At 37.9% G+C, this 27,949-nt stretch overlaps 4 protein-coding genes across 9 annotated transcripts in view; 3 read left to right on the top strand and 1 right to left on the bottom strand.

Annotated features, from left to right (window-relative positions):
- LOC127447517 (collagen alpha-2(IV) chain-like) overlaps positions 1-3,057 on the top strand; it is a 137,617-nt gene extending 134,560 nt beyond the window's left edge. The window contains exon 48 of the mRNA XM_051709449.1: positions 5-3,057. Coding sequence (XP_051565409.1) covers positions 5-259 — 255 coding nt within the window. The 3' untranslated portion in view covers positions 260-3,057. The remainder of the gene's footprint in view (positions 1-4) is intronic.
- LOC127447524 (ras-related protein Rab-20-like) lies at positions 2,074-10,695 on the bottom strand. Its single transcript, XM_051709461.1, has 2 exons — positions 10,506-10,695; positions 2,074-4,199 (listed from the first exon to the last, which is right to left on the bottom strand). Exons 1-2 carry the CDS (start codon positions 10,693-10,695, stop codon positions 3,652-3,654), a joined length of 738 nt encoding a protein of 245 aa, XP_051565421.1. The 3' UTR covers positions 2,074-3,651.
- Positions 10,696-11,038: 343 nt separating this feature from the next.
- LOC127447520 (ATP-dependent (S)-NAD(P)H-hydrate dehydratase) lies at positions 11,039-25,252 on the top strand. 5 transcript variants are annotated; one of them, XM_051709454.1, is made up of 11 exons: positions 11,039-11,413; positions 12,622-13,071; positions 15,757-15,895; positions 16,079-16,124; positions 16,494-16,582; positions 16,818-16,926; positions 18,741-18,791; positions 19,211-19,315; positions 24,070-24,190; positions 24,285-24,405; positions 24,996-25,252. In XM_051709454.1, exons 1-11 carry the CDS (start codon positions 11,353-11,355, stop codon positions 25,144-25,146), a joined length of 1,443 nt encoding a protein of 480 aa, XP_051565414.1. In that variant the 5' UTR covers positions 11,039-11,352; the 3' UTR covers positions 25,147-25,252. The 5 variants fall into 5 exon arrangements, with proteins under 5 accessions (XP_051565414.1, XP_051565416.1, XP_051565415.1 ...); XM_051709453.1 differs by lacking the exon at positions 11,039-11,413 and adding an exon at positions 11,548-12,500 and having other exon boundaries at positions 12,622-13,041; XM_051709452.1 differs by lacking the exon at positions 11,039-11,413 and adding an exon at positions 11,548-12,500.
- A 2,213-nt stretch (positions 25,253-27,465) lies between these two features.
- LOC127447522 (ankyrin repeat domain-containing protein 10-like) overlaps positions 27,466-27,949 on the top strand; it is a 30,391-nt gene continuing 29,907 nt past the window's right edge. Inside the window, exon 1 of one of the 2 annotated variants that reach the window (XM_051709459.1) lies at positions 27,466-27,931. In XM_051709459.1, coding sequence (XP_051565419.1) covers positions 27,740-27,931 — 192 coding nt within the window. In that variant the 5' untranslated portion in view covers positions 27,466-27,739. The remainder of the gene's footprint in view (positions 27,932-27,949) is intronic. The other variant, XM_051709458.1, reaches the window with a different exon arrangement.

Raw genomic sequence — 27,949 nt, 5'->3', positions numbered from 1 at the left:
ACAGCACACAGCGGCTGGAGATGAGGGTGGCGGTCAGTCTCTGGTGTCTCCAGGCTCTTGTCTAGAAGATTTCCGCACCACTCCCTTCATCGAGTGTAACGGGGCCAAGGGTACATGTCACTACTTCGCCAACAAGCACAGTTTTTGGTTGACGTCTATCGATCAGTCCTTCCAGAGTTCCCCTGCCTCTGAGACACTCAAAGCCGGTCAGCTCCTGTCACGCATCAGCCGCTGCCAAGTGTGTATGAAGAACCTGTGACCTGTATGCTTATGAACTTAGACACCTGGGGCACCACTATTTCTGCAGCATCACAATTACCACCACCAGCAGAATACGTGTTATGGCAAATGTTTCATTCCAAAATTTAAAATGGACATCACCATTGCAGTGTCAGGCTTTTGAAATAACCTGATCATATTTAATGCATCACACTTGACTTATGAGCAAGAACACAAAGACATTGATGCTGCCACAGAAAGCCCTAAGGTTCACTCTGCCCTATACTCTCACCACTAATGTGTGCCATATGACTGAAGATAAAATGTAAATGAGAAGTCAGAGATGCATGAAAAGCATAGATATTATATTCCTCTGTACTATTTACAGGACTTCTATGTATGAAATGGTGCTTAATGTCTAACTTATTACCCAAGCAATATCAGATTTGATAATGTGTTATTAATTTGACCAAGAACATACAGCTGAACCAAAGAAGCCTATGCTTATGCACTGCTCTGGCCTTCTCTATATTATGTGGTAGTACTTTATGTGATTGGCCCCATATAGAACAGTTGATTTGGAATGGAGGACCGGTTCTTGTTCAGAAAAATAATATTTCCAAGTTATTTTGTTCCATTAAAGGGATAGTTCACCCAAAAATGAAAATTCTCTCATCATTGACTCAACCTCATGCCATCCCAGATGTGTATGACTTTATTTCTTCATACAAGGTTCATACAATGCAAGTGAATGGCTACCAGAACTTTGAAGCTCCAAACATTACATAAAGGCAGCATAAAAGTAATCCATATGACTCCAGTGGTTTAATATATGTCTTCTGTAGCGATCTAATCACTTTAGGTGAGAAAAAGACCAATATTTCAGTCCTTTTTACTATAAATCTCCACTTTCATTTTCACTTTCAGAATATGAAAGTGGATATTTAAAGTAAAAAAAGGACTTGAATATTGGTCTGTTTCTCACCCACACCTATCATATCGCTTCTAAAGACACAGATTAAACCACTGAAGTTTTATGGATTACTTTTATGTTGCCTTTATATGCTTTTTGGACATTCAAAGGTCTGGTCATCATTCACTTGTATTGTATGGAACTACAGAGCTGAAATATTCTTCTAAAAATCTTTGTGTTCATCAGAAGAAAGAAAGTCATACACATCTGGGATGGCATAAGGTTGAGTAAATGATGAGAGAATTTTAATTTTTAGCGAACTATCTCTTTAATGGTTCTGAAACATTTTTATGTTGTCATGACGATCAGTGCGTATCTTATTTTCAGTGTTCTTAATAAAAAGTTAAAAAGTTTTGATAGCATATTTGCTGCTTCACAGACATGACGCGTGACCAATAAATCCCAAGTATGGGTTTGAGACAGAAAACAAAGACAGCAAAGAAATGTAAAGAGAACCATTAAGAAACCAGAACTGTTAAATGGAATCAGAATATGAATCGAGAATCGTAATTCTTCATTTGAAATAAAAAAACACAGTGCTTAACCACCAAATTCACAACTGTCCTGTGTATTTTCATTGTATGGGGGGCTTTCAATAAAGTGCTATCTGTTGTGGTTAACCTTTATATAAATATAATATAAATTCATCACACACTTACACTAACATCTACTGCCTGTATATTATTTTTGCTTTGTGTTTGTTTGTTTGTTAGTTTTTTTGAGAACTGCTTTGAATCATCTGCTCTTGTGAAGTATTTTTTTTGTCTAGCATAACTCCTTATGTAATGCTTTCACACCTGTTACAATATTTCTATTTAGCCCATGGTGTCACATAATATGGTATTTCTTGGATATTTTATTTCATAGAAGATCAAAAACACTGAGACTTGAACCTTTTTATTAGAGTTTTGTTCAATCAAAAGTATAGCTATTGTTTATTTGATCTGTACCCTCTCTTGGTTACACCAATTGCACTGATTTTCTCTGAGGTTTACAGGACACATCAGGCCAAGGCAAAGTCAATCTCTACTGACAGATTTGAAGACTCTACAGAGTTCAGTCTTTATCCCACTTATATGTAAATACACAAACAGGCTCCCACTCTTTCATCAACAAGAGTCTGTAAACATCGACTAGACCAAATATGGGTCAACTGTGTTCATGTTATTTTGGACTTTGAACAGCTTTGCCCATTTTCAGTGCACATTGCACAAGTATATTGTCCTCAAAGCCATAAACCACTAGCATGTTTTTGATACCAAAACAACAATCTTATCATTCAGAAACACTCTTTTTTTTTTTTTTTTTTTTTTAAACCAAATGTAATTATAAGTGGAATATTTGAAGACATTGATTTTGAATAATAGTGTTATTGAATAAAAGAAAATAAAGGCCTTTGTTACATTTGTGTCATTTCTCGTGTTAATTGGGAACAATATCTCATAATACCTTTTAGAGTCTAAACCTACACATTTATAAAGCATTAGGTTACACATGTAACAAAATACCCTGGGCAAGTCATATACAGAACATCATGCAAATAATTACTGTAAAATAAAACTTTGGCCCTGTTTAAAAGAAAACTGGATGGATAAAGACAGGCACATTACCTGTATATCCAAGATCTTCCCCAACAACAGTTTGGGGAAATGGTACACTGGCAAGATCCTATACCCTGATTTCATAACAAAATTCATACTACCAACCACACAGACTAATGCATTTATTCCGAACTTTGGGAATCTATTTTTCTCAAATTAGACTAAAGTGAGTTAGTGTTGGAAAAATATTACAAATCATATAATTTTCAAATATATAAATGTAGTTTGCATATAATTTTAACATAAAAAGCAAAAAAAACAAAAGATACCACGTGTATTGCAAAAGATACTAAGTGTATTTTTGTTTAATACTGCTTTGAAAATTGTAGAAAATAGCAGTAGTTAAAGAAATAGTTCACCTAAAAAGTAAAATTCATGCTACAAACTGGTATGACTTTCTTCCTTCCATGGTGTTTCCATCATAATGGTGAGGTTTGATGTTTTTCAAGTGTCATATTTGATTTTGGTGCTGTATGACAAAAATTTAGTTCTGTTCATTACACAAAGTAATTGTATGGCTTCATAAGACTTGGAAAAAAGTGCCCAAGTCATATCAACTACTTTTACTGTGTTTTTATGCTATTTTATTGTCCTTAATGGAGCTTGACAGCCCTGAGTCACCAATCACTTACATTATTTGGAAAAAAGTCGTGGATTTTTTATTTAAAAATAAAAACCTTTTTTGTTCCACAGATGAAAGTCATACTTGTTTGAAGTGACATTAGGCTGAGTAAATAGTGAAAGAATTTTTATTTTTTAGGTGAATTATTACTGTACAATTAACTAGCTGTAATTGTGGCAATACGATTTTTATCTTTGGCATTGATTCACAAAACAATACCATAATCCTCACATCTCCTACGCACAGCATCCAGCTTTAGTACTTTTCACCTCCATCGGTGTCTCCAGGTCCACTGTGGAGCTCTCTCCCTCACTCCTTTTCTTCAGGATGGAGGGCAGAACCAGATCAAAGAGGGTTTCAAACAAAACATCCACATTGTAGCCTGTTTTAGCACTTGTCTCAAAGCACACTCTTTCGGCAGGTATACATGCTTTCTCCTCCAGGCCTTTGTAGCGTAACACGCGCCCATACAGGGCCACGGCATCCTCTCTGCTAACCTGTTTGTGCAGTAGTAGACTTGCAGGAGGAGTTGGACATGTGACGACAGACTGGGGTTCATTCCCTTGCTCGCCCTCTGTGTCCGGGCCTTGAGCGAGAGAGTCAGTCAGGTCTGCTTTGTTACCCACTATGGCAAAAATGCAATCAGTGTTGGCGGTATCGGTCAGGGACAGGAAGCGGTTCTCTAGCTCAGCCAGACTCTGCCAGTTTGTAACATCATAGGTAAAGATGACTGCAGCCGCGCCACGGCAGTACATAGAGCCGAGGCCATGGAATTGCTCCCGACCTGCACAAACATAGACGAATCTGTGAACAAATGCTATTTCAAAAGGTAAAAAATATAGGAGAATTAAACATTTAGTAAAAAAAAAAAATACAAAGCCTAGAAACCCTTCCCCATGGTAAAATCGCTGTAATGTAGAATGTGTGGTTACATTGGTTTTACAATGGCTTGGAACACGGCTTATCCAATCAGAATTAAGAGTTGAACTACTAACTTCTCCTATAAAACAAAAAGAAAAGCCAAAGGTTGACAAAATATTCAGAGCTATATGAAATACAAGAGTCCATTGTTTTAGAAATATGTAGTAGTCTTCAACTCACAACTATATAGGAGCTATATTGAATCTAATGCATCAAATATGTTTACAATGATAATGACCTCTACTACCCATTGAAACTTGTGTAGGACCAGGTTATAGAATATGGCTTATTTACATTTTCAATACTTGCACACATCACCAAAACACATTAATTACTTAATTATGGAGACATGACAAAACTATTTTACTGCCATTAGTTATTAAAAGAAATATCTAAATAAAGCTTAGTTATATTTTTATATAATTATACTTTAAATATATGTAGTTTAAAAAAATCTATACAGTGGAATAAGCTGGTTTTCTGCATTAATTGGTCATAAAATGTCATAAACAATTATAATCTTTCATGTCTTTATTGAACACATTCCTTTTAACATTCACGGTGCTGTGGAAAAAGTAAGTGAACCCTCGGATTTAATAACTGATCGATCCTGCTTTGGCAGCAATAACCTCAACTAAGTGTTTCCATTAGCTGTGGAATAGAGCTACAGGTTCAGAAGGAATTTTTGGCCATTCTTCCTTACAGAACTGCTTCAGCTCAGCCATATTCTTAGGATATCTGGTGTAAACGGCACTCTTAAAAGGTCATACCACAGCATCTCTATTACATTAAGGTCTGGGCTCTGACTGGGCTACTCCAAACGGTGAATTTTCTTTTTTTTTAAGCCATTCTGTAGTGGATTTACTTTGATGTTTAGGGTCATTGTCACCCAACTTCTACTGAGCTTCAACTGGTGCACAGCCACCTTGACATTATCCTGTAGTATATCTTGTTAAACTTCGGAATTCATTTTTCCCCTCAATGATGGCAAGCGGTTCAGGCCCTGAGGCAGCAAAGCAGCCCCAAATCATGATGCTCCCTCCACTGTACTTGATGTTTTCATGTTGGTATACAGTGCCCTTTTAATGCCATACGTAGTACTGCATATTCTTCCCAAACAATTCAACTTTAGTAACATCAGTCCACAAAACATTTTCCCAGTAGCGTTGTGGAATGTCAAGGTGGTCTTTGGCAAACTTCAGGCGCGCAGCAAAGTTTTTGTTGGAAAGCAGCGTCTTACTTCGTGGTGTCCGGCCATGGACACCATGCCCGTTTAATGTCTCCGTATAGTAGACTCATGAACAGATGTTACCAGTTCCAATGATTCATTAAAGTCTTTAGCTATCACTCTAGGATTCTTTTTTATCTCATTGAGCATTCTACTGTATGCCCTTTGAGTCATCTTGGCTGGACAGCCACTTCTAGGGAGTACTCTCCAGCCAAGATGACTCGAAGGGCATACAGTAGAATGCTCAGTGAGGTAAAAAAAAGAAGGTAATTAGTCTTGCTCTGAAACCCTTTCCAGCTTTATGCAAAGCAACAATTCTTGATCGTAGGTCTTCCGAGATCTCTTTTTTGTGAGGCACAGTCCACGTCAGCAGATGGTTCTTGTGAATAGCAAACTCAAAATGTTTTAGTAATTTTTATAAGTCAAAGTAGCTCTAACCCACACCTTCAAATCAATTTCATTAATTGGATGGCAGGTTTGCCAGCTCCTGACTTTAATCAGCTTTTGTTGACGTCATTAGCCTAAGGGTTCACATATTTTTTTTCATCCTGCACTGTGAATTTTTAAATTATGTATTCAATATGTAAAAGAACAATACATTAATTTGCGTGTTATTAGTTAAAACAGATTGTGTTTGTTCATTATTGTGTCTTAGCTCAAACCAGATTTTAAGGCAAATGTATACATAAATACAGGTAATTCACATACTTTTCCTTGCCACTCTATTTCTACTTTGATATTTATCAAAGATGATCCCTAGAATGTTCATGACACAAATGTATCATTTCCTTTTCTCTCTTTAGCACCTGTGCTCAGACCATAACTCATTACTATCTTTAAAAGAATCATTAGTACTACTGTCCTGACAAAAGGAAGAGGTTATTTTTTTTTAATATAAATCTTTTATAAGTTTTAAAAGCTGTGCCCCCTAGTTTGTCAACACTGATGAGCCAAAACATTATGACCACCTGCCTAATATGCTGTTGGTCCTCTGTGTGCAGTCAAAACAAGCACCGACCCGCTGAGGCAAGGACTCTACAAGACCCCTGAAAGTGTCCTGTGGCACCAAGACATTAGCAGCAGATCCTTCAAGTCCAGTATGTTGCGAGGTGGAGCCACCGTGGATCTGACTTGTTGGTCCAGCACATCTGTGGGAATTTGGAGGCCAGGGCAACACCTTGAACTCTTCATCATGTTCCATGATCCATTCCCGAACAATGAGTGCAGTGTGTGGGGGCACATTGTCCTGCTGAAAGAGGCCACTGCCAGCAGGGAATACCATTGCCATCAAGGGGTGTACCTGGTCTGCAACGATGTTTAGGTAGGTGGCATATGTAAAATTGACGCCCACATGAATGGCCGGACCCAGGGTTTCCCAGCAGAACATGCCCATGCCCAGAGCATCACACTCCCTCCACCAGCTTGTCGTCTTCCCCCACTGCATCCTGGTGCCATCACTTCCCCAGGTAAACTCTGCACGTGTACACGGCCATCCGCGTGACGTAAAAGAAAACAGGACTCATCGGACCAGGCAACCATTTTCCATTGCTCCAAGGTCCAGTTCCGATGCCCGCGTGCCCATTGTAGGCGCTTTCAACGGTGGACAGGGGTCATCATGGGCACTCTGGGCTACGCAACCCCATACACAGCAGGCTGCGATGCACTGTGTGTTGTGACACATTCCTCCCGTAACCATCCTTAACATTTTCACTTGTGCCACAGTAGACCTTCTGTCGGTTCCGACCAGACGGGATAGCCTTCATTTCCCTCGTGCATCGATGAGCCTTGGGCGCCCAACACCCTGTCGCAAGTTTGTGGTTTGTCCCTCCTCAGATCACTTTCGGTAGGTACTCGCCACTGCTGACTGGGAGCACCTCACAAGCCTTGCCGTTTCAGAGATGCTCTGACCCAGTCGTCTGGCCATAACAATTTGGCCCTTGTCAAAGTCGCTCAGGTCTTCAACACGCTGACTATGAGAACTGATTGTTCGCTTACCAACTAATCTACCCAGGCCTTGACATGTGGCCACGTTAGGAGATGATCAACGTTTTTCACTTCATCTGTGAGTGGTCATAATGTTTTGGCTCATCGGTGTATATGAAAACGTGTAAAATTCAGGTAATATCCAAGTCAGTCGTCGTCCTCAATGTCTTCTTACAATATTTTACCAGATATGGGTTCAACAAACCACACGGTCTCTGATGAGCTTTATAGTTTCATATAATTTTATATAATTAGGTTTATATTTTATGTCACAACCATATGTCAACTGCATCAGATAAATTGTAAAGAAATAGTAAAAGTAGTAACAACAAATTAGTGTGATATGCAAAATCTGATTATTTTGTAAAATCTATCAGCGGTCAACCCCATCAGATTGTCTGTCTGACAGTGATGACAATTCAATAGATGGAGCTGAAAATTATTTTAAAAGCATCCCATATTCCCATTTCATTCATTAATAAGTGAATGCTAGATTTGTCAGTATTTAAAATAAACATTTGACATGATAGTGCAGATTGTTTTTGTACCTGATGGTACAGAGGCAGCAAGGAAAAAACATATTTTTGTGAGAAAATGAAAGACTGAAACTGCATCAGTAAGCAATCTCTCTAAACATATTTAGCAGATTAATAAAAAATAATGATTCACAAACATTTATTTTCTACTTCTGAATCCTGCTTTGTCCCAAAAAAACAAAACAAAACAAAAAACACTTTCAAACAGACACATGACACATTCATACATTTAAAAAAGGATTGGCCAACTTTACATCCTTCCTACCCCCATGAAATGAACCATTACTCTCTGGTTAGCTTACAAGCATGTGACTTTTTGCCTGATAAGAGACCGTAAAAAGCACTACACAGGGTCATCTGTCATCTGAAGAGAATAAAATTCCACAGGAAGTGACTGAGAAGACAAAATATCCTTTCTACATAATGAGAGGTTCTTATAATATATACACTGATCAGCCACAACATTAAAACCACCTGCCTAATATTGTGTAGGTCCCCCTCGTGCCGCCAAAACAGCACCAGCCCGCATCTCAAAATAGCATTCAGAGATGATATTCTTCTCAGCACAATTGTACAGAGCGAGTTACCGTAGACTTTGTCAGTTTGAACCAGTCTGGCCATTCTCTGTTGACCTCGTCAACAAGGCGTTTCCGTCCGCAGAACTGCTGCTCACTGGATGTTTTTTGTTTTTGGCACCATTATGCATAAATTCTAGAGACTGTTGTGCATGAAAATCCCAGGAGGTCAGCAGTTACAGAAATACTCAAACCAGCCCGTCTGGCACCAACAATCCTCCATGCGATTATCCAATCAGCAAATCGTGTGGCAGAAGTGCAGTACATAAAATCATCCAGATATGGGTCAGGAGCTTCAGTTAATGTTCACATCAACCATCAGAATGGGGAAAAAATGTGATCTCAGTGATTTGGACCGTGGCATGATTGTTGGTGCCAGACGGTCTGGTTTGAGTATTTCTGTAACTGCTGATCTCTTGGGATTTTCACGCACAACAGTCTCTAGGATTTACTCCGAATGGTGCCAAAAACAAAAAACATCCAGTGAGTGGCAGTTCTGTGGACAGAAATGCGTTGTTGATGAGAGAGTTCAACAGAGAATGGCCAGACTGGTTCAAACTGACAAAGTCTACGGTAACTCAGATAACCACTCTGTACAATTTTAGTGAGAAGAACAGCATCTCAGTGCTGTTTTGGCAGCACGTCGGGGACCTACACAATATTAGGTGGTATATATGTATACATGTGCACATTAATTTCTTTAAAAAACAAAAAAATTGAAAGGAAAAGCAGCCAATAAGTGTCCAGCATACATGGGAACCATTCAGTACCATTTAAAAAGCATCTCAGGTGGCATCTCATGAAGTAGGTTGAAATAGTGTGCAGAGCTGCAATCTAGACAGTGTTGCTACTTTGAAGAAATTAATATGTAAGATTTTTAAAATGTTTACATTTTTTGGTCACTGCATAATTCCTATACTTCCATTTATGCTATTTTTATAGTTATGATGACTTAATTAGGATTTTAAAATGTGGAAAATAGTTATAATAAAGAACGAGTAGGTGTGTCTAAACTTTTGAGTGGTAGTGTAGATAGAGTGTAGAATGCATGCTAAAATAATGAATCATATCATATACATACTTGATCGCTAATTCATAGGAGTCCAAGACCTAAAAAATGTTGTTACAACATATGGAGACCAAAAGTCTTGTTTAATTATTGCCCTTAATAGGTAAAGTATTCAAACTTCAAACATTCACCAAAAGTCTAGCACAGCATTTATATTCAGAAGGTGAAACATGCAGCTGATATAAAGCTTATATGCTTACATAGGTATCAGTATAACTACATAAACATAAAACCACTTATCCCTGTATAAAATCATTCAAAGTGGGTCAAGTATAGTGAACTTCACCCATGACAGGGCAAGTACTTCAATATATCATCTGAATAAGGAACAGAATGTGCTGCCCTTTACAAAAATAAATAAATAAATAAATAAATAAAGTAATTACTATGCATGAGAAAATCAGTTCCGAGCCTTAAATCAGGATATAAGAAACACCAGCAAATAAAGCAGAAACTGAAAGAAACAGATAAAAATAAATCAAGTTTCACAAATACTGTATGTTTCACATCTCTTTCATCTGTGATTCTTTACTTAGAAGGTCAGCTGACTGTATTTTCATTTCAACTACATACATTATGCAACAGCATTTTTATCTTTGGAATTTCAGATAGATGGTTTAACACAAGTTTCCCAAACTAACATGACTAATGCCTTTAAAATTAATTCAGCCATCTGATCTAACAGAAAATCTTCACGTTAAACTGAAACTTTGATGTTTTCCCAAAAAGTGTGTCTTTTTGAAATGATAACGTTCTTTTTTGACTCAATAAGTGCTACCTGCAGTGTCCCATATGGATATGTTGTAGGGTCCCCACTGTTTCAGAAAGAACGCCCCTCCGACTGTGCTGATGGTGTCTTTAAATTTCCTCTCCGTGTATCTGTGCAGGAGAGAAGTCTTTCCCACGTTCATGTCTCCCAGAATGACGACTTTCACGTCGGGTTTCTTGGTCCTTGATGCTTGAGGCATGGCTCCAAACACATGCCACTCAGGCGAGCTCAACTCTTAGATTTGAAAGCACCAAACATACAAGCCAGCGGACGGGCTGTTGGCCCCAGTGTTTTAAAGTGCATCTTATAACCTCGAGTTTGACATCCTTCGAACGAACTATGGCGAAACAAAGCTAATTCGTGTGGATTAGATTGAAGAATACAACTGGCAGGGGGTTTTATTCAATAAAGTAAGTCACGACAGCAATTTTCCAACACTACCGCAGAAGTTTCAAGACAGATTTAACGGTTGTGGGCGGAGCCAATTCGACTCCTGAGGCGACGTCAACGGAAGTACACAGTGAAGGTGGGGCCAAATACATAACTGTTATTGCCATATTTATATTATTTTATCATTTTTGTCTTAGCTTAATGTGATATCAAACATGTATTGAATTTCGCTTAAGTCACCACGCATTCGCGCTAAGCAAATACGTCAGCGGAAGTCTGGCGATAATATGAGGACGAGCAATATATGCTTTCCTTTATGTGTGTCTGCTCGAGCAAACTCTCGTAACCCTGATCCGAAATCACAATAAACACTGAACTTTGTTCCTGTCATCTGATTGGATACAGAAGCTAATCTCAGTACAAAGCTCCACAGATTTCTCTCTTCCTGCTTGAGCCCGTGAACTTGATGAATCTGCTCAAACGTGCCACCTTCATTTTCTCTCAACAGCCACTAAGCCTTTCTATTGGTAAGATCGGACTTCATCGTTATGAGTAGGTTGACGGAATGCATGGACGTGAATGTTCACTTATCGGCGTGGTAACTGTAACTGTTACTATTGCTGCAGTGTTGCTGTATGAGAAAGGTAAACACAGGGCGAGTGGAGGCGAAACTGCCATCTGATAAACACAAAATGTATTTGATAAAGCTCACTCAAACCTGTCAATCGTAACTTACGTACATTTACGTAAACACATTTACAGCTGAGCACACAAGGTCTTTCTGTTTATTTTATAAACGCATTCATTCGTCATGGAGACATTTTTGCCAAATATTTCACTCGCGCTATGAACAACAACAACAGCGCGTTATTGATGACGTAGTACACAACACAGCAGTGACGTTGTCGCTGTTGTTGGCGCGAGTAAACAGTGGTGAAGTTCTAAGGAGCTTCGCATAAACCAGCTCATTCAATCCCCGCATTTCAGACAGGCCTTTGTCACTATGCACTCGAAAACCGCGTGCGAAACATCGTCAATTTAAGACACGGAACGCGCCGCTAAATTGATGCAACAACGAGGTCGATTCGCGCGACTTTGCTGGAGTGCTCGGGTGCTTATACGATATCATGTTAGTGAATGCAACGCGGGGTTTCCTGTGGTCGGACATGGAGACCAGGGCGCTGTTGAATATCTGGGGTGAACATGACGTGCAGACTGCTCTGGACGGAAACTTTAGGAACAGCCACGTTTATCGAGACGTTTCGAACCGTCTGTGCGAATTGGGCTTCGACCGGACACCAGACCAGTGCAGGATACGGGTTAAGAGCTTAAAGAGGCAGTATTTTCAGGCGAAGGAGGGATCCAAGAAAAATGGGCAGTACCACAAGATGTGCAAGTTCTACGACGAGATGGAGAGGATATTGAGCAATAGACCTTTAGTTGAGAGGCAGGACATTGATAGTGTTGCTGTGGGAGGAGATGAAACGATGGACGAAGATGCTGAGAGCACTGAACTGTTGCAGATGGATGGCAGTGGTGAGTGCTCCTTTATGGAGCACCCAGTGAAAACTGAGTATCCATCCTGCCCCATTCCGGTGACAGTGGGTGGCATGAGTATGTACTCGTCTCTCATACACTGATCCTTAAGAAAGACAATGATCTGCCGTGTTGTTTCTTCAATATGTGCACTGTGTGTGTTTGTGTGTTAATAGTCTCATGTCCTTTGCTTTCAAAGGTTCGTTCAAAGCTAAACACAGCAACCTGCCGAAGGCCACCACGCCCCCATCCTCAGCAAGCAGGCCAAAGCGATGTAAGAAGCGTTTTGCGAACATGTCGCTCGAGAAACTGATGGAGAAGTTTTTGGAGCAGAGTATGGAAGCAGAAGAGAACTTTTACCGGCTTGAGGAGCAGCGTCTTCATGCTGAGGATAAACGCAGGGAGGATGAACATTCGAGAGAGCTGCAGATGCTACAGATGTTGGGACAGGTTTTCGCAGGCCTCGGAACACCCTCACCTGTACCTCCGCCCACTCAGCAGCCCTCTTGTATACCCCAGACTAGCCCCTCCATACCCCTCATGCGTCCCTCTTTTGGGAAACGTAACCGTCCATCTGCCTTGACTGAGTTTGTCAGCCACAGCCAGCCAGATGCCCCAGGTCTGCTCATGGAAGATGGTGACAGACAATGTTCGTCAAGAGCCATATTTAGTAGAAGAGTGAACAACGTTTTAGTGCTAAAATCCCATGGAAACTTTTAAAGGAATAGTTGCACCGAAAATGAGAATTCAGTCGTTATTTACTCTCATGTTGGTCTAAAGTCAAATGTTATTTTCGCGAGGAGCATGAAAGGAGAAATTTTAAATAATCTTTACTAGGGGTCGACCAATATGGGTTTTTCAGTATCTAGAGAGCATGATGGCTGATAGAAATGCTGATAAACATAATACAATTTAACAACAGCAAATCAGATGTACACAACATTTCTAAAGTAAAAAAACAAACAAACAAAAAAACACGTATTTTTATGCAATATTAACTGAACTTTGCATTATACTGGAAAAGAAAAAAACATTGAAAGCAGAAATGTGTACACATCTTTTGGTAAATCTGGAACTGACACAAGGGAAGTTAACACTTCTGTTAATCTGCCAAGCAAATATGGTTATAGGCAGATAATCATAATCACAAAATGGCCGAACATCGGCCTATTAATTGGGCTGGCCGATATATCGGTCTATCACTAATCTTTACGCAGCCCTTTTGCCACACGATAACAGTTCATTGTGATCACATCTGTAAAGCTCCAAAAAGGACAAAAAGAATCATCAAAGTAGTAGGGATGGGACAAAATGGTTATCCCACGATTCGGTTCGATATACAGTATGAGATTTATGACTCTATATAATTTTGATTCAATATAAATACACTTAAATCTCAAAGTGTGACAGAATCTTTTTTCTTTTTTAGAAAAATATTTGAGCAAAATGCAAATTCTGATTTCTTATCAGAATAATGTTCTCTAATACACAGTATACATTCTCAGAGTTCAAATAATAAGAATAGGGCCCTATGAAATCTGTTTTATTTTTCCCCAAATTATGTGTTTTCCATTTTATTTTTTCTGAATTCTGTGTTATAGTTTAATGAAATTTTATCATCAAAAAACTTCATAAAGCTTAAATGGAAACAGAACAATTACTTTTTACTTTTTAACAACCATTGCATTATTTTTATCAAATGAAGTACTTTCAGATCCTCACAGCAAAATCCAAAACACAATGGAGTTCTTTTTTTTCTTCAAATATAGACACAACAGAGCATCACAGTATTAATGAAAGCATTGATGAAAACTTTTGAGTACAACAGCACTTTTTGCTTGTGAGATACTGCTTGAATAAAATGTAATTATTATTGATATATTATTGTTATTGTTACTATTATGTATAAATACTATATTTGAATATTACATTTTACTATACAGTAGTAATATATTTCTGTCGCAATTTCTTCAGTTTCACTCATCTTAAATTGAGCCTTTATTTTGGTGGAAAGCCAAATGAAGCACTTTTAGTTTGTATCTTTTTGACATCAGCTTTCCACTTCCAGTTAAGCAGTTAGCTAGATAGCTTAATGTGCTTATAAAACCGCAAAAGGCTGCAATTTAATTATATAAATATATAGTCTGCATGTGCTGCGTGCTTCACGGTGAATACATGCTCTGTCCTTTGTTAGAATGTGCGTGATGTTTATGATGCGGTGTTATCAGTGTTCAGTTTCTCATATACACAAGAAAAGATCACAAACAAATAAAACTTTTAAGAATAGTTCGCTACATTCAGGCTGAACTGGTGCCGGACAAGCAATTTGACTGAACAGAACATCCCTGAAAAATATGTCGGGTTGCAGTCAAACTCTATTACTTGCAACGGACAGCTGTGTACGGTTTTATTGTTATATGTAACTTGCAGCTTGTCTCCATCTTGTACACAGCAACTACCCATATGTTGTTTTCGTACTTCACAGGAAACCAAAGTGCTGCCACTCTGGCGATTTTAGCTAAACTGCGTGTTGCAGCCGTCTGCAGCCATTTTCAAATAATGGAAAAACTGTTGGTGAAGTAAGGCTACTATTGCACACAAGATGGAGATTGCACCCTCTGTTGTATGGTGTAAATAGTGTAGAATAAAGAAACGGAGAGCTTTTAATGATTTACTGGTCATTTCATTTATGATCACGTGGAAAGAAAACAATGTCGCAAATTTTGAAACATTTCGAATTTTGCCTTGATGTGGTTCGCAGTTTTTCGAAATGAGATATAGTCCCATCCCTACAAAGTAGTCCATACAACTCATGCACTGTATTCCAAGTGTTCTGAAGCTATATTATAGCTTTGTGTCAGGAACATTATGCAATGATAATCCTCCCATCTGCTGAAGCTCTGAAATCTAATTTGCGTTCTTGTTCACATTCAAAAATGGCGCATTGATACGCTGCAACAAATTTGACTTTCATTGCCACCAAAACGGCAATGGTTCCTGAGTGTGTTGGAACAAAATGTGATACATCAGTTCGAATATGAGGGATTGAGACTGAGATCTGAGAGTTGCAGTGGAGGGGAACATTATCTGTTAAGTTTTTCACAAATTGTGTGTTCCTTGGCGGGAAAAAAGCATTCCTGTCGTGTTTGGAATGACATGGGGAAGGGGGAGGAAATGCTGCCAGAATTGTAATTTTGGGGGGAACTATTCCTTTAACAAAGTACATGCCTTTAAAATAACTGTCGTATCCGAGTCAGCTGCATGCAGTAACAATTTTTGGAACTGAATTAAGCTGCTCTTAATTTGTGAGTCAACTAATAATGTATTCTCTCAGTCATAGAGCGCTCTTTCTCCCTGGGCAATGCTACTATGGACAATGTTGTCACTCTTGTAAGAAACACGATTCCTCCACTGACCTCCAAAAAACACAAGGGTCAGGATGGGCGTATTGGAATCATTGGAGGATGTCAAGAGTAAGTGACAGACAGATCTTTATCAGGGCTGGACACTTACCGTTTGATTAGCTCAGTAGTATTTTACGGAGTGCTTTGTGCTGTGATAAACCTTCGCAATGAATGCAGTACTCCAGTCACCCTTTATTCTCTCTTAATTCTTTAAGTTGCTTGGTCAAATTTTTATTTTTTACATGTTTTTAGGTACACAGGAGCACCTTACTTTGCTGCTATCTCTGCTTTAAAAGTGGTAAGTATTCTGGTCAGAATCCACCTAATTTGGTCTTTGTATACTTTGGTGAGATATGTTTAGTCAATTTAATCTTAAACATTTTCTTTTAATAACATGCATAAAATGTACCCCTTGACAGATATCACTAAAATAGGTGTCTTGAGATTTCACTCCAGCACAAGGCTATAAACAGCAAAAAGAGTCAGGGCAGTAGCCTGCACCTTTTTAAGCAATCAGAAAACCATCAATCAGAAATGTCTTCTGCATGTGAATCATTTTATTTGCTCGGGAGCAAAATGCTGAAATCACTTAGCACCTGAAAGGGAGCAACTTTATCTCATTTTCATGTCTTTTAGTCATTAACCTTATACTCTTGCTGTTTTTCAGGGAGCTGATCTGTCACATGTGTTCTGCACTAAAGATGCGGCCCCAGTGATCAAGTCCTACAGTCCTGAGCTCATCGTCCATCCAGTGCTGTGAGCAGCAACACTTATTGCACACAATCTGTTATTACAAGTGAATTGTATGAAATATCTCTGGTGGCCAACAGACAGAGCTTCTTACAAGTAATTCAATATGCACCCCAAGGGATATAGCAAGATAATCTATTGGGCCAGCTGAAATATGTTGTATTGTGGGCTCTGACTCCGAAAGACTTGAGTATATTGTCATAAAGTGCTCTGTTTCTCTCCTGTCTGTCTGTACTTCCAGAGACAGTCCCAATGCTGTGGAGGAGATCGAGAAATGGTTGCCCAGGCTTCACAGTCTGGTTGTGGGACCTGGTCTGGGGAGGGAGGATATGCTGCTTAAGAATGCAAAGGCAAGAGAAGTTATGCTTTAAAGACATTGTATTACATCTGTGTTGTGATTTCTTTAATACAAATGTTCAACACAAAAAGCAGCGATATCTATTCTTTTAAAAGTGTGGAGTTTGTTTCAAGTTCCTTTTTAGGTGGTTTTAATAGACAGTGTAATATACAGTACCAGTCAAACATTGGAATGTAAGTTTCTAATGATCTTTTTTTTTGGGGGGGGGATTTTCCCCCTTTTTCTCCCAATTTGGAATGCCCAATTCCCAATGTGCTTTTAAGTCCTTGTGGTTGCGTAGTGATTCACCTCCCTCTGGGTGGCAGAGGACGAATCCCAGTTGCCTCCGCGTCTGAGATCGTCAACCCGCACATCTTGTTGAGCGCACTGCCATGGAGACAGGCTTCACGCCATCCACCGCGGCAACCACGCTCAGCTCACCACGCACCCCACCGTGAATGAACCACATTATAGTGATCATGAGGAGGTTACCCCATGTGACTCTACCCTCCCTAGCAACCGGGCCAATTTGGTTGCTTAGGAGACCTGGCTGGAGTCACTCAGTACGCCCTGGGATTCGAACTAGCGAACTCCAGGGGTGGTAGCCAGACTATTTACCACTGAGGTACCCAGGCCCCAGTTTCTAATGATCTTAAAAATCTTTTGATAATAAGGTTTAGGCTTAAATGCTTGATTTTACTTTTGTAGACAAGCATAAATTGTGCCAATGTATGAAATTGTTTTACAAAACTAAAAATTCAGTTCTAATTTTCTAAATTGAAATGGATGAGTTGGACCGGATAGTAAAGGAAACTCCTTCAAAAGCCATGAATTCTCAGCTTTGGATGTGGCTCAGTTGATCATGATTTCATACAGGATTTCACAGTAATAGAAAACCTGAAAATATCTGGGAATTCATGGAAATATCATGGAAAAAATAAAGTCATAATGTAGTTGAAGTTTTTGATGTCTGATTTGTAAGTGAATCATTTTTTTGAGTCTTTTTTTCAATGAATCGGACAAACTGGTTCTGAAATTAAATAAATGTTTAATCCTTAGGCTGTAACCACAAACGACTGAAAAGGGTCAAGGAAAAGTCATGGAAATTCATTGGTTAAAAAGCGTGGGAACTATGTTCATGGTTTTGATGACTTAGTGGAATTGTTCACCCAAAAATGAATATTCTCTCATCATTTACTCACCCTCATGACATCCCAGATGTGTATGACATTTTTTCTTCTACAGAACACAAAGATTTTTAGAAGAATATTTCAGCTCTGTAGGTCCATACAATGCAAGAACATGATGGCCGGAACGTTGAAGCTCCAAAAAGCACATAAAACCAGCATTAAAATAATCCATAAGACTCTAGTGGTTTAATCCATATTTTCTGAAGCAATCCAATACATTTTGGATGAGAACAGACCAAAATGTAACACTTCCTGTCGTCATTTAGTGCTCTGTGTATGCATCAAGCTCTAGGAAGTTTAATCGAACTTGAAATAATGATCGCCAAGGAGACTGCTGATGTCAAGGTTCATTGTGAAAAATGAGTTACATTTTGGTCCGTTCTCACCCACACCTATCATATCGCTTCTGAAGATATGGATTAAACCACTGAAGTCGCATGGATTACATTTATGCTGCCTTTATGTGCTTTTTTTTTTTTTTTTAGCTTTAAAATTTTGGTCACCATTCACTTGCATTGTATGGGAAAGTGTGCATTTCTAGAGAGCTTGGCAATATTATGTATTTTCACTTGGATTAATATTGACATTTAGGTTGGTTGAATTCAATGAATTTACAATGGCCCCTTTTTCCTTTTAGGAGATTATAGAGAGGTCAAAACTCAGAAGCATCCCAATCATCATTGATGCTGTGAGTACTGGATCTTTTCCATATATGTTTAATGTTTCATGTAGCTATAGATTAATATGCTTTTATAATAAGGCAGACAGCAATGGATTTTGTGTGCCCAATATAGGGGAACTGGGTCAGCTTACACATGGCTTTGAAACATTACAGTGTAAACGGTGTATCAGTAATGATCTGCCAAAGTAGAAGATAAAACAGTGATCCTGTAATCTAAAACAGGTTATTCAGAATTTATTCAGCTAGTCCAGACAGAAAGAGCATCAGTCATTCACTGAACAGCTGAGTATAACATTTGTGTTAAAACAGGCATAGCACACTTGTTCTAAAAGCAGAAAGGATGGCAGCAAACTACAGTATTTGGTGGAATTGCGCGCGTGTGTGTGTGTGTGTGTGTGTGTGTGTGCGTGTGCGCTACTTTACAGGATGGACTTTGGTTAGTGGCAAAAGATCCATCAGTCATTCAAGGGTATCAGAGAGGCATCCTAACACCCAACTTTATGGAGTTTACTCGTCTGTATGAGGCCATGGTGAGTATGTTTTTGATGTACAAATATATTTTTATTAGCTGTTCAAATTGTGTTTGTATATAATAACTATGTTACCACATCATTGCTTAAAGCCCTTTAACCAGAATCAGTGAAACAAACAGCCTCGAGTGGCTAATTGCTTTATAAAACTTGTGGTAATAGTAATATGATAAAATACACCAGTGTTCACTAAATGTTTACATTTATTAATCTTATTAATTGGAATAAACAATTGTTCCACCAAATAAAATAATATAGTAAAATTTAATTAGTCTAATTGTACTGTATGCTGTTTTAAGGTTGCCAAGCAACATAGAAACTAATGCTGCGTTCACATCATGTCAGAATTACTTAAATTACGAGAACTTGAAGGTTCTGCTCGGAGCTGTTCATTTCCTGGGACCTCAGAAGTTATTTGTTTCTATGACAACACTCATAACACCAGTTCTCGTAATTATGGTAATTCCGACATGATGTAAATGAACCATTAGCACATTCATATAGAATGTGTGGTCACAGGTGTACATTTATTAATTTATTAAAATTAAGAAAATAGTTATAATAAAGAATGAGTAGGAGTGTCCAAATTTTTCACCATTGGTGTAAATTGAGGCAATCATTTTGAAAAGTGTGCTTTTCAAGAGAAATTGGCAATATCGTGTGTTTTCTAGAGCTGTCAAAATTAACGCGTTAGCGCCTGTGATTAACACATTTATCGTTAGTACAGCATAAACACTTGTTGAAAGGGCGGAACCTGTGCGATATGTCCGCCTGGAGTTGTTACACTGATGCACACACCACAAGAGACACAGCAGTGATTCAGTGTCAGTGATAAAGTGATGGAACTTGAGACTGAAAAAAAGCATTTTAAGTACCACAGAAGCATGTCAAGTCTTAACTATCACCAAAATGCAGAATGAGACGTTTTTGTTTGCAAGCACTTTTCATGTGGAGTTCAAATCAGCGCTTGACGCTGATGCCAATCATGAACATGGCTTCACGATTGCTGTAACAAAGCAGATAGCCACAGTCTGTCAGCTGATTAATATTGTGGAGTATGAGTGTTTGATATTTAATGCCCATTGCAATGAATATGCAACCTATATGGGGACTAGTTTTTCAATTAGTCAAACTCCCACTTAGATTTTAGGAAACGTTTAATGTTACTTGAATTGGTGCTATTTTAGTGCATTTCTATCTTTAAACTGTGGAAGGCATTGTTTGGGAAATTTTAATAAAGCATTAAATTGATACATATAGTTTTGTTTTCTTTCCTTAGAAGGAAATAAATGCATTTTCTACCTAGTATTATGTTGGATGTGTTTTGAGTGATCCGATCACATTTGGTCTGGTGAGACACATCGCTGTTTACACCTTGTCGTTTATATGCATTTCCTGTGACCACTTTGGATTTGGAGGGGAGGATCTCTGTTTCATGATGTCATACATCAATCACTATGTCAGTGTGTTACTGCATGATACTGCAATGATAAGTGCAACAAAGACAGAAAAGACAAACAAAGGGCGAAAAATGCGGCATCTGTTTCTCCCAGATGCGGTTGAAATTTAATCTAAGCACAAACGCAACATGTCAAGCAGAATATATTCGTTATTTTAGTGTATTACCTGTATTAAAGGAGCTTCAGGTGTCCATGCTTGTCATCTGTGTTGATATCACTCTAAAGAAGTTCCGTGAAGCTCTCGTGATTGTGTATGTATCCGCGGATGGTTATTTCCTTTTAAAGCCACTCGTAACCAGCAAAGTTTAAACTTGTTTTAGCGCAGAGGTTAATTGACATATTAGAGGTGGTGCTTCGCTGTGGCCGGGACACATACAGGTCGGATTAGTGTTTAAGCCTCAAATGTGATGTGATCACATGCGTTTTTGGACATATTTCGATTTGAGAACTTATACAATAAATATTTGTACTCATAAGATGAAATTTACTCTCACAGCTCCGATGTGAACTTGTAAAATAAAAATGTGAAGTTGAATGTTGCAATCTGCACTCACAGACATTTTTGACTACTTGCAGACAAGTAGTCAAAAATGAGTCAAATGACATTCACATAAATATAACTACAGAAACAAACTTGTATTACACATTTACTTTTGTACTTTAATTCATTTTCACAGTACAACCACAAATTGGCACTTACAACCTCTCAAATCTGCCACTGTAACTTTAAATTTTCACGCCTTGACTTCTCAATTACTTTTGCGGAAAACCTGTTGCAAAACTCACTTGTGCACTTGTAAAATCCTGATGAGAGAGAGCAAGACCAGTGTTCGGATGGGAAGGGGCAATGAAGTCGTTTTATTGGTTGATGCATAACCAACGAATGCCACCGGTGTGGATCGTATTTACTGGGGATGTGCGCGTGCATGTGAATAATTTCACTTGCCTTTTCAGCAGATTCATTCAATGTGAATTGCCAAGGAACAAAGAAAAGACATTTTGCACATTATAAAAGCAATGCTGGTATCATTATCAACCTGCTTTGATTCACTGATATCTGTTCTAATGAATTTGACACAGTTTAAGAGCGATTATAACAGTTTCACAGGGTAACATGGTTACCTTTGTTAACGTGGGACATTGATTTGAATGGGAACTAGCGATTACACTTGTCAGAGCAGTAAATTGCAAGTGGAATTATTTTATTTGCAAAATTAAAGTATTATAGGCTGAAATGTCTCAATAATTGGCCTATACACTTAAATTACATTTATTCATTTATGAAAAGTAATATCTTGATAAAATGATTGATCTTTTTTCATAGATTCTGTTGGTCTACTGGTAGTGTGTCTGCTAACCATGCATATCAACCTGGGTTCAAATACCATGTGAATATTTGTATTTTTATTTACATTGTTATAACAGCATCCTTTACTTTTCAAAGGTTATGTGCATGACTATGTTTATAACTACCCATAATCTTTCAGAACAGGGCTTTTTTTTAATTTATTTTTATAAAAATTTTTGGTGGAGAGCAAGTACAAATGCCAAATTGACCAATGGGTGAGAATAAATGAGATTAAACTCTGAGAAAGCATGAGAAATTTCTTTAGAAACTTAATAATTCTGTTTGTTTGGCAAAATCTTAAGATTTTCAATCTTAAATTGGTTTGAAAATTCAATAGGCTATACTGTAATTGCTGGCTGTCAGATTCAGTTACAATTTTTATTGATTTATTTAAAACAACTTTAGAAATTGTTTGTCTGTGTATGTTATCCTTATATCTGTTAAAAATACATCAAAATCTGCAGCAAAGCTACAAATGCATTCTGTCTTCAAATCTGAATTCAAACTCAGGTCGCTGAATGTACTGCCAGTAGGATTAACCACTGGACCAGCGTCCCAGCTCTATTTGATCTGTCACTTTGTTCATTTTCAGGTTTATCAAGTCATTCATTATAAAGAAATAAAGGCAATTGAAAGTATATTATTGACACATCAGCCTATGATGCTTTAGTGTTGCAAATAAAATAATTCCACTTGCGATTTACTGCTCTGACAAGTGTAATCGCTAGTTCCCATTCAAACCAATGTCCCACGTTAACAAAGGTAACCATGTTACCCTGTGAAACCGTTATAATCGCTCTTAAACTGTGTCAAATTCATTAGAACAGACATCAGTGAATCAAAGCAGGTTGATAATGATACCAGCATTGCTTTTATAATGTGCAAAATGTCTTTTCTTTGTTCCTTGGCAATTCACATTGAATGAATCTGCTGAAAAGGCAAGTGAAATTATTCACATGCACGCGCGCATCCCCAGTAAATACGATCCACACCGGTGGCATTCGTTGGTTATGCATCAAGCAATAAAACGACTTCATTGCCCCCACCCCAGCCGAACACTGGTCTTGCTCTCTCTCAAAAGGATTTTACAAGTGCACAAGTGAGTTTTGCAACAGGTTTTCCGCAAAAGTAATTGAGAAGTCAAGGCGTGAAAATTTAAAGTTACAGTGGCAGATTTGAGAGGTTGTAAGTGCCAATTTGTGGTTGTACTGTGAAAATGAATTAAAGTACAAAAGTAAATGTGTAATACAAGTTTGTTTCTGTAGTTATATTTATGTGAATGTCATTTGACTCATTTTTGACTACTTGTCTGCAATTGTGAATTCAGAACACAAGCTTTGTCTGTGAGTGCAGATTGCAACATTCAACTTCACATTTTTATTTTACAAGTTCGCATCGGTGCTATGTGTAAATTTCATCTTATGAGTACAAATATTTATTGTTCAAGTTCTCAAATCGAAATATGCAAGCTGTTGAGTTTTGCTACTGATTTACCTTCATATTTAGACCTGTATTTAGGGCTGACAACATGCGATTGGATCACCCGAAACGCATCTTAATACCAGGTGGAAACGGGGTCATAGATGAATATTGACTCATCCAATAAAAATTAGAGGCAGAGCTATCTGTTGAACTAAAACATGAAGATAATTATTTTTTTTATTATTATTGCTGTACAGGTAGTTTGGCAGGCAGATGGGATAACATTAACTAAATATTCATATATTCATCCCATCTCTTTTGTTCTTAACACTCATATGCCAATGATTATCTCTCTGATTACCCCAATGCTGGAACACCTGCCTAAAGTTGGTGACCACTTTGGTAGAATTTTACTTGTATTGTATTATTTGTTCTGATTGTTGCCATGTCATATATACGAATGCTTTACATGCACCCAGTATAAACAATTGTATTATACATGCTAAATGAAACTTTAATTTCAGTACCATGAGCCTCTGGACAGCACTGACCACAAGAGAAGCGCTCAGCAACTGAGCATCGCCATGGGCAACCTTACCATGGTTTTGAAGGGGCAGGAAGACATCATTACTGATGGAAAGAACCGTTAGTGATTTTCCTAAAACACTCAAACACTTCATACAGTTCCACTGAGTATTTTCTCCTACTCTTGACACTTTTCTATACTTTCTGCTTTCAGTGCTAACCTGTAATCAAGAGGGCAGCGGGCGGCGTTGCGGGGGCCAGGGTGATCTGCTCTCTGGCTCTTTAGGAGCCTTTGCCCATTGGGCATTTAGCTCATCTATAGATGCAACTAAAGGGTAGAGTGCTCCGTCTTCTGTTGTCATTCGTTTTGTCATTGAATATTGCTTTTAATTTTAAAGATGTATTTCACCTAAAATGAAAATCCTGTCATCATTTACTCTTCATCATGTCATTCCAAACCTGTATGACATTCTCTTGTGGAACACAAAAGGATGTTTTGTGGAATCAGTTATTTTTCACTCAACAAAATCGGCTGGACAGGTCTCTCAAAAAAAAAAAAAAAAAAAAACAGGATTTTTTTATAGCGCCACAGAGATACAGTGTTTACAATTTATGAAAGTATTTTAACACCAAAAAAGTTACTCTTTATTTAAGTTAATGCCAGGGTTATGTAAGAATGTTATAACTTTACACTAAATAATACAAAAATTTAAAATATAAAAAGTCTAGTATATTTTTTCTCCATTGCTAAATAAGGCAGAAAGTAACATCACAGCCTTTAAAATGGGTCCATCCGGCCATATTTGATTTAAGAACGAAATCATACAGGTTTGGGACAATATGAGGGTGAGTAAATTATGACAGATTTTTTATTTTCGGGTGAACTATTCCTGTTTATTTATGTTTTTTTTTTTTTTTTTACCAGTATGAATCCTTCACTGATAGCTGCATTTGGTGCTACTTCTCTGACAAGACAATGCAATCGTCAGGCCTTCCAGAAACACAGCAGATCTACCACCACATCTGACATGATCCAGGAGATAAGCAGTGCTTTCAAGAAGTTGTTTGAAAGCTAAACTACATGTATCCACTCTGCTATCAAGGTCATAAAAGTTTGGAATAAAGAATAAAGGTCTTTCATCTCAATGCTACTCATTAAATAAAGTACATTGCTGATCTTAAGTTCAATTTTTCCCTTTTATTTTAAATTGCCTCTTGTAGTTACAATACAGTGTCTACTACATGTACACTTTCATATCTGTGTGGTGGCAAAGCCCTTCATAAACGTCATACACTGTTTTTCCGCCATATATATCTGTAGATGTGTTTTGTTTTTGAGTGTTTAGATTTATTGATAACCCACCAAGAGATGGTTATAACACTGTCCCTTTATGATTGGATTGAATTGCTCTGTTATCAGTAACAGCAGCAATTTATTTATTGGTCTGCTTGAAAATGTTCACTTTCAAGTATTCAAATAAATCTCTACTTTTATAGTTAATGTTACTTTTACATTAAGCTGTTTTACACCTTATTTTCTGTCAATAACTCACAATCCCTATTTAATATGGAAGACAAATGATAGATTATTGGAAGTGACTGTCACTTATAGCTATACTTTGTTATTCTACGTATTAAACTAACATGAAAGTTTTACTTATAACTGTTTCAGTTTGTGTTATTTCCCTCTGTGTGTATACATGAATGTGTCTGGACACAAATAAATCTGGCAAGGGTTGGATTGGTGAGTTAAAGCTTACTTATTAAACTTATCCAAACACATGTTTACCTTGCAGTATAGCATTGTATTAAAAAAATGACAGCTTTCCTGTTATTAATCATCATGATTGCATGCCTTATTCTACAACAGAAAAAAGGCTTTTGGTTGTTAAATTTGCACGTATTAAATTTAACTATGTAAGATTAAAGAAATATTAATGGTTCAATACAAGTTGAGCTCAATCGACAGCATTTGTGGCATAATGTTGATTACCACAAATATTACTTTTGACTCGTCCCCCCTTTTCTTAAAATCAAGGTTACAGTGAGGCACTTATAATGGAAGTAAATGGGGCCAATTTTTGGAGGGTTGAAAGGCAAAAATTGTAATCTTATAATTTTATAAATAACAATTATTCTGTCAAAACTCATGTATTCTTTGGACTGTAAAATTGTTTAAATAGTCATTTTTTACAATTTTTACAATCATTTTGGGGTTTTAGGGTTTGCAGCGTTACAATGTCAAGGCAATGAAGTTGTAAAATTGGTTATAAATTATACACAGAAAAGTTACGTGATTTTATCACTAAAATTATGTTTGCACACATATTGTTTACATCTTGTGGCTACACTTTGAAACATTAAGTATTTTAATGTTTATGGACTGGCCCCATTCACTTTCATTGTAAGTGCCTTATTGTAACCCAGATGTTTGCCATTTTTTTTTAAGAAAATGAGGAACAAGTCGAAATAATTTTTTGTGGTAATCAATATTATGCCACAAATGCTGTTGATTGAGCTTAACTTGTATTGAACAAAGAATATTCCTTCAATGATATATTTGCAATACTCTTATGATTTAAAATATATATTTTTCATAAAGCAAGTAAAAAAATCTCAAAACAGTTTTATTCTAGAATAATTCCTACCACAGCATCTCACTGTGATGACAATGCCAGAAAAGATGAGGCGCATCTGACTGCATCAAACAAAAAACTAACAATATTAAATCATTCTTAAACTTACTAAGAAACGCTTTTTTTATTTATTTTATTTTTTTATTTAAAAAAATATATATATATATTTATTTGGTAATAACCAAACATTTTCCCAGGGCTAGTAAAAGTGAGGTGGTCAAGATTACAGTTCGCATGCGCATCTACATCCTCCGGATCCTGCCGTGATATTTCTGGTCTTGAAGTACGTTTATGATGTAGTGGACATGCGGGACCCCAGTCCGGAGTGAACCGTTTCTGGTTTGAGGCAGAGCCCTTCTACCAAAATCGCATGCTATCTTAGCATATAATAGCATATCGCGGCGGTCTCATAGACATTATATGAGCGGTACACTGGCAAAGAGATTAGAGGGTGTGTCTATGGAGGAGATGCTTCAATGTGCTGAATAAACTACTTTTGTGAGGAAACAGCTCATCATATAATGAATTGACCGCCCGTCCGTCAATCTTTAACATGTTTTACACTAAACAATCCTTTGGAGTGAACTACATGTGGTGTTTACTACGATAAAATAGCTGTTTTATGAGAGAATTTACGGACAATTTTGCGACAGGTAGGTGTCAGTTTACGGCTCTCCCTATTTATATGTATGGTATCCGCAAACGGTGGCTTGCTGTCGTTACACGCTAGTTGACGGTTACGCTTTCATCTATGGCAGACGCGGAAAATCTCTGTTTCGAGGCGCTGTTCTGTTGCATTGGGCATGCGCCATTCCAATCCGGAGTCTTAAAAATCCGTTTCTGTTTTTGAAAGAGTCTCGCGCGAGTGTGTGTGAGCACGCCTTGCGTCTCGCCTTGCCTCTTCTTTGTGTGCGCTTTGTTTGCTGAGGGTGGCGTACTTCATATTAAGACCATAAGTCGTCAAGTGCGTATTTGTTTCGTGACGGTTCCTATTTCCACGCATTTATAAAAGCGGGGATTTCTGTTGCGCACTATGTCGGTCGGGCTGGAGTCTGGATTTTCTAGCGAGGAGGTACTGAATATTCGCTTCCCTCTTCACCGGGCCTGCAGAGACGGAGATGTGGGCGCGCTGTGCTCGCTTCTCCAGTGCAGCACAGATCAGCTCTCTGTGGAAGACTCTTTCTACGGTTGGACACCGTTACACTGGGCTGCACACTTCGGCAAGGTACAGAATCAGACATGC

Source organism: Myxocyprinus asiaticus, chromosome 10, assembly GCF_019703515.2.
Source record: "Myxocyprinus asiaticus isolate MX2 ecotype Aquarium Trade chromosome 10, UBuf_Myxa_2, whole genome shotgun sequence".
NCBI lineage: Eukaryota > Metazoa > Chordata > Actinopteri > Cypriniformes > Catostomidae > Myxocyprinus > Myxocyprinus asiaticus.
This window is presented reverse-complemented; position numbering and strand designations above follow the sequence as displayed.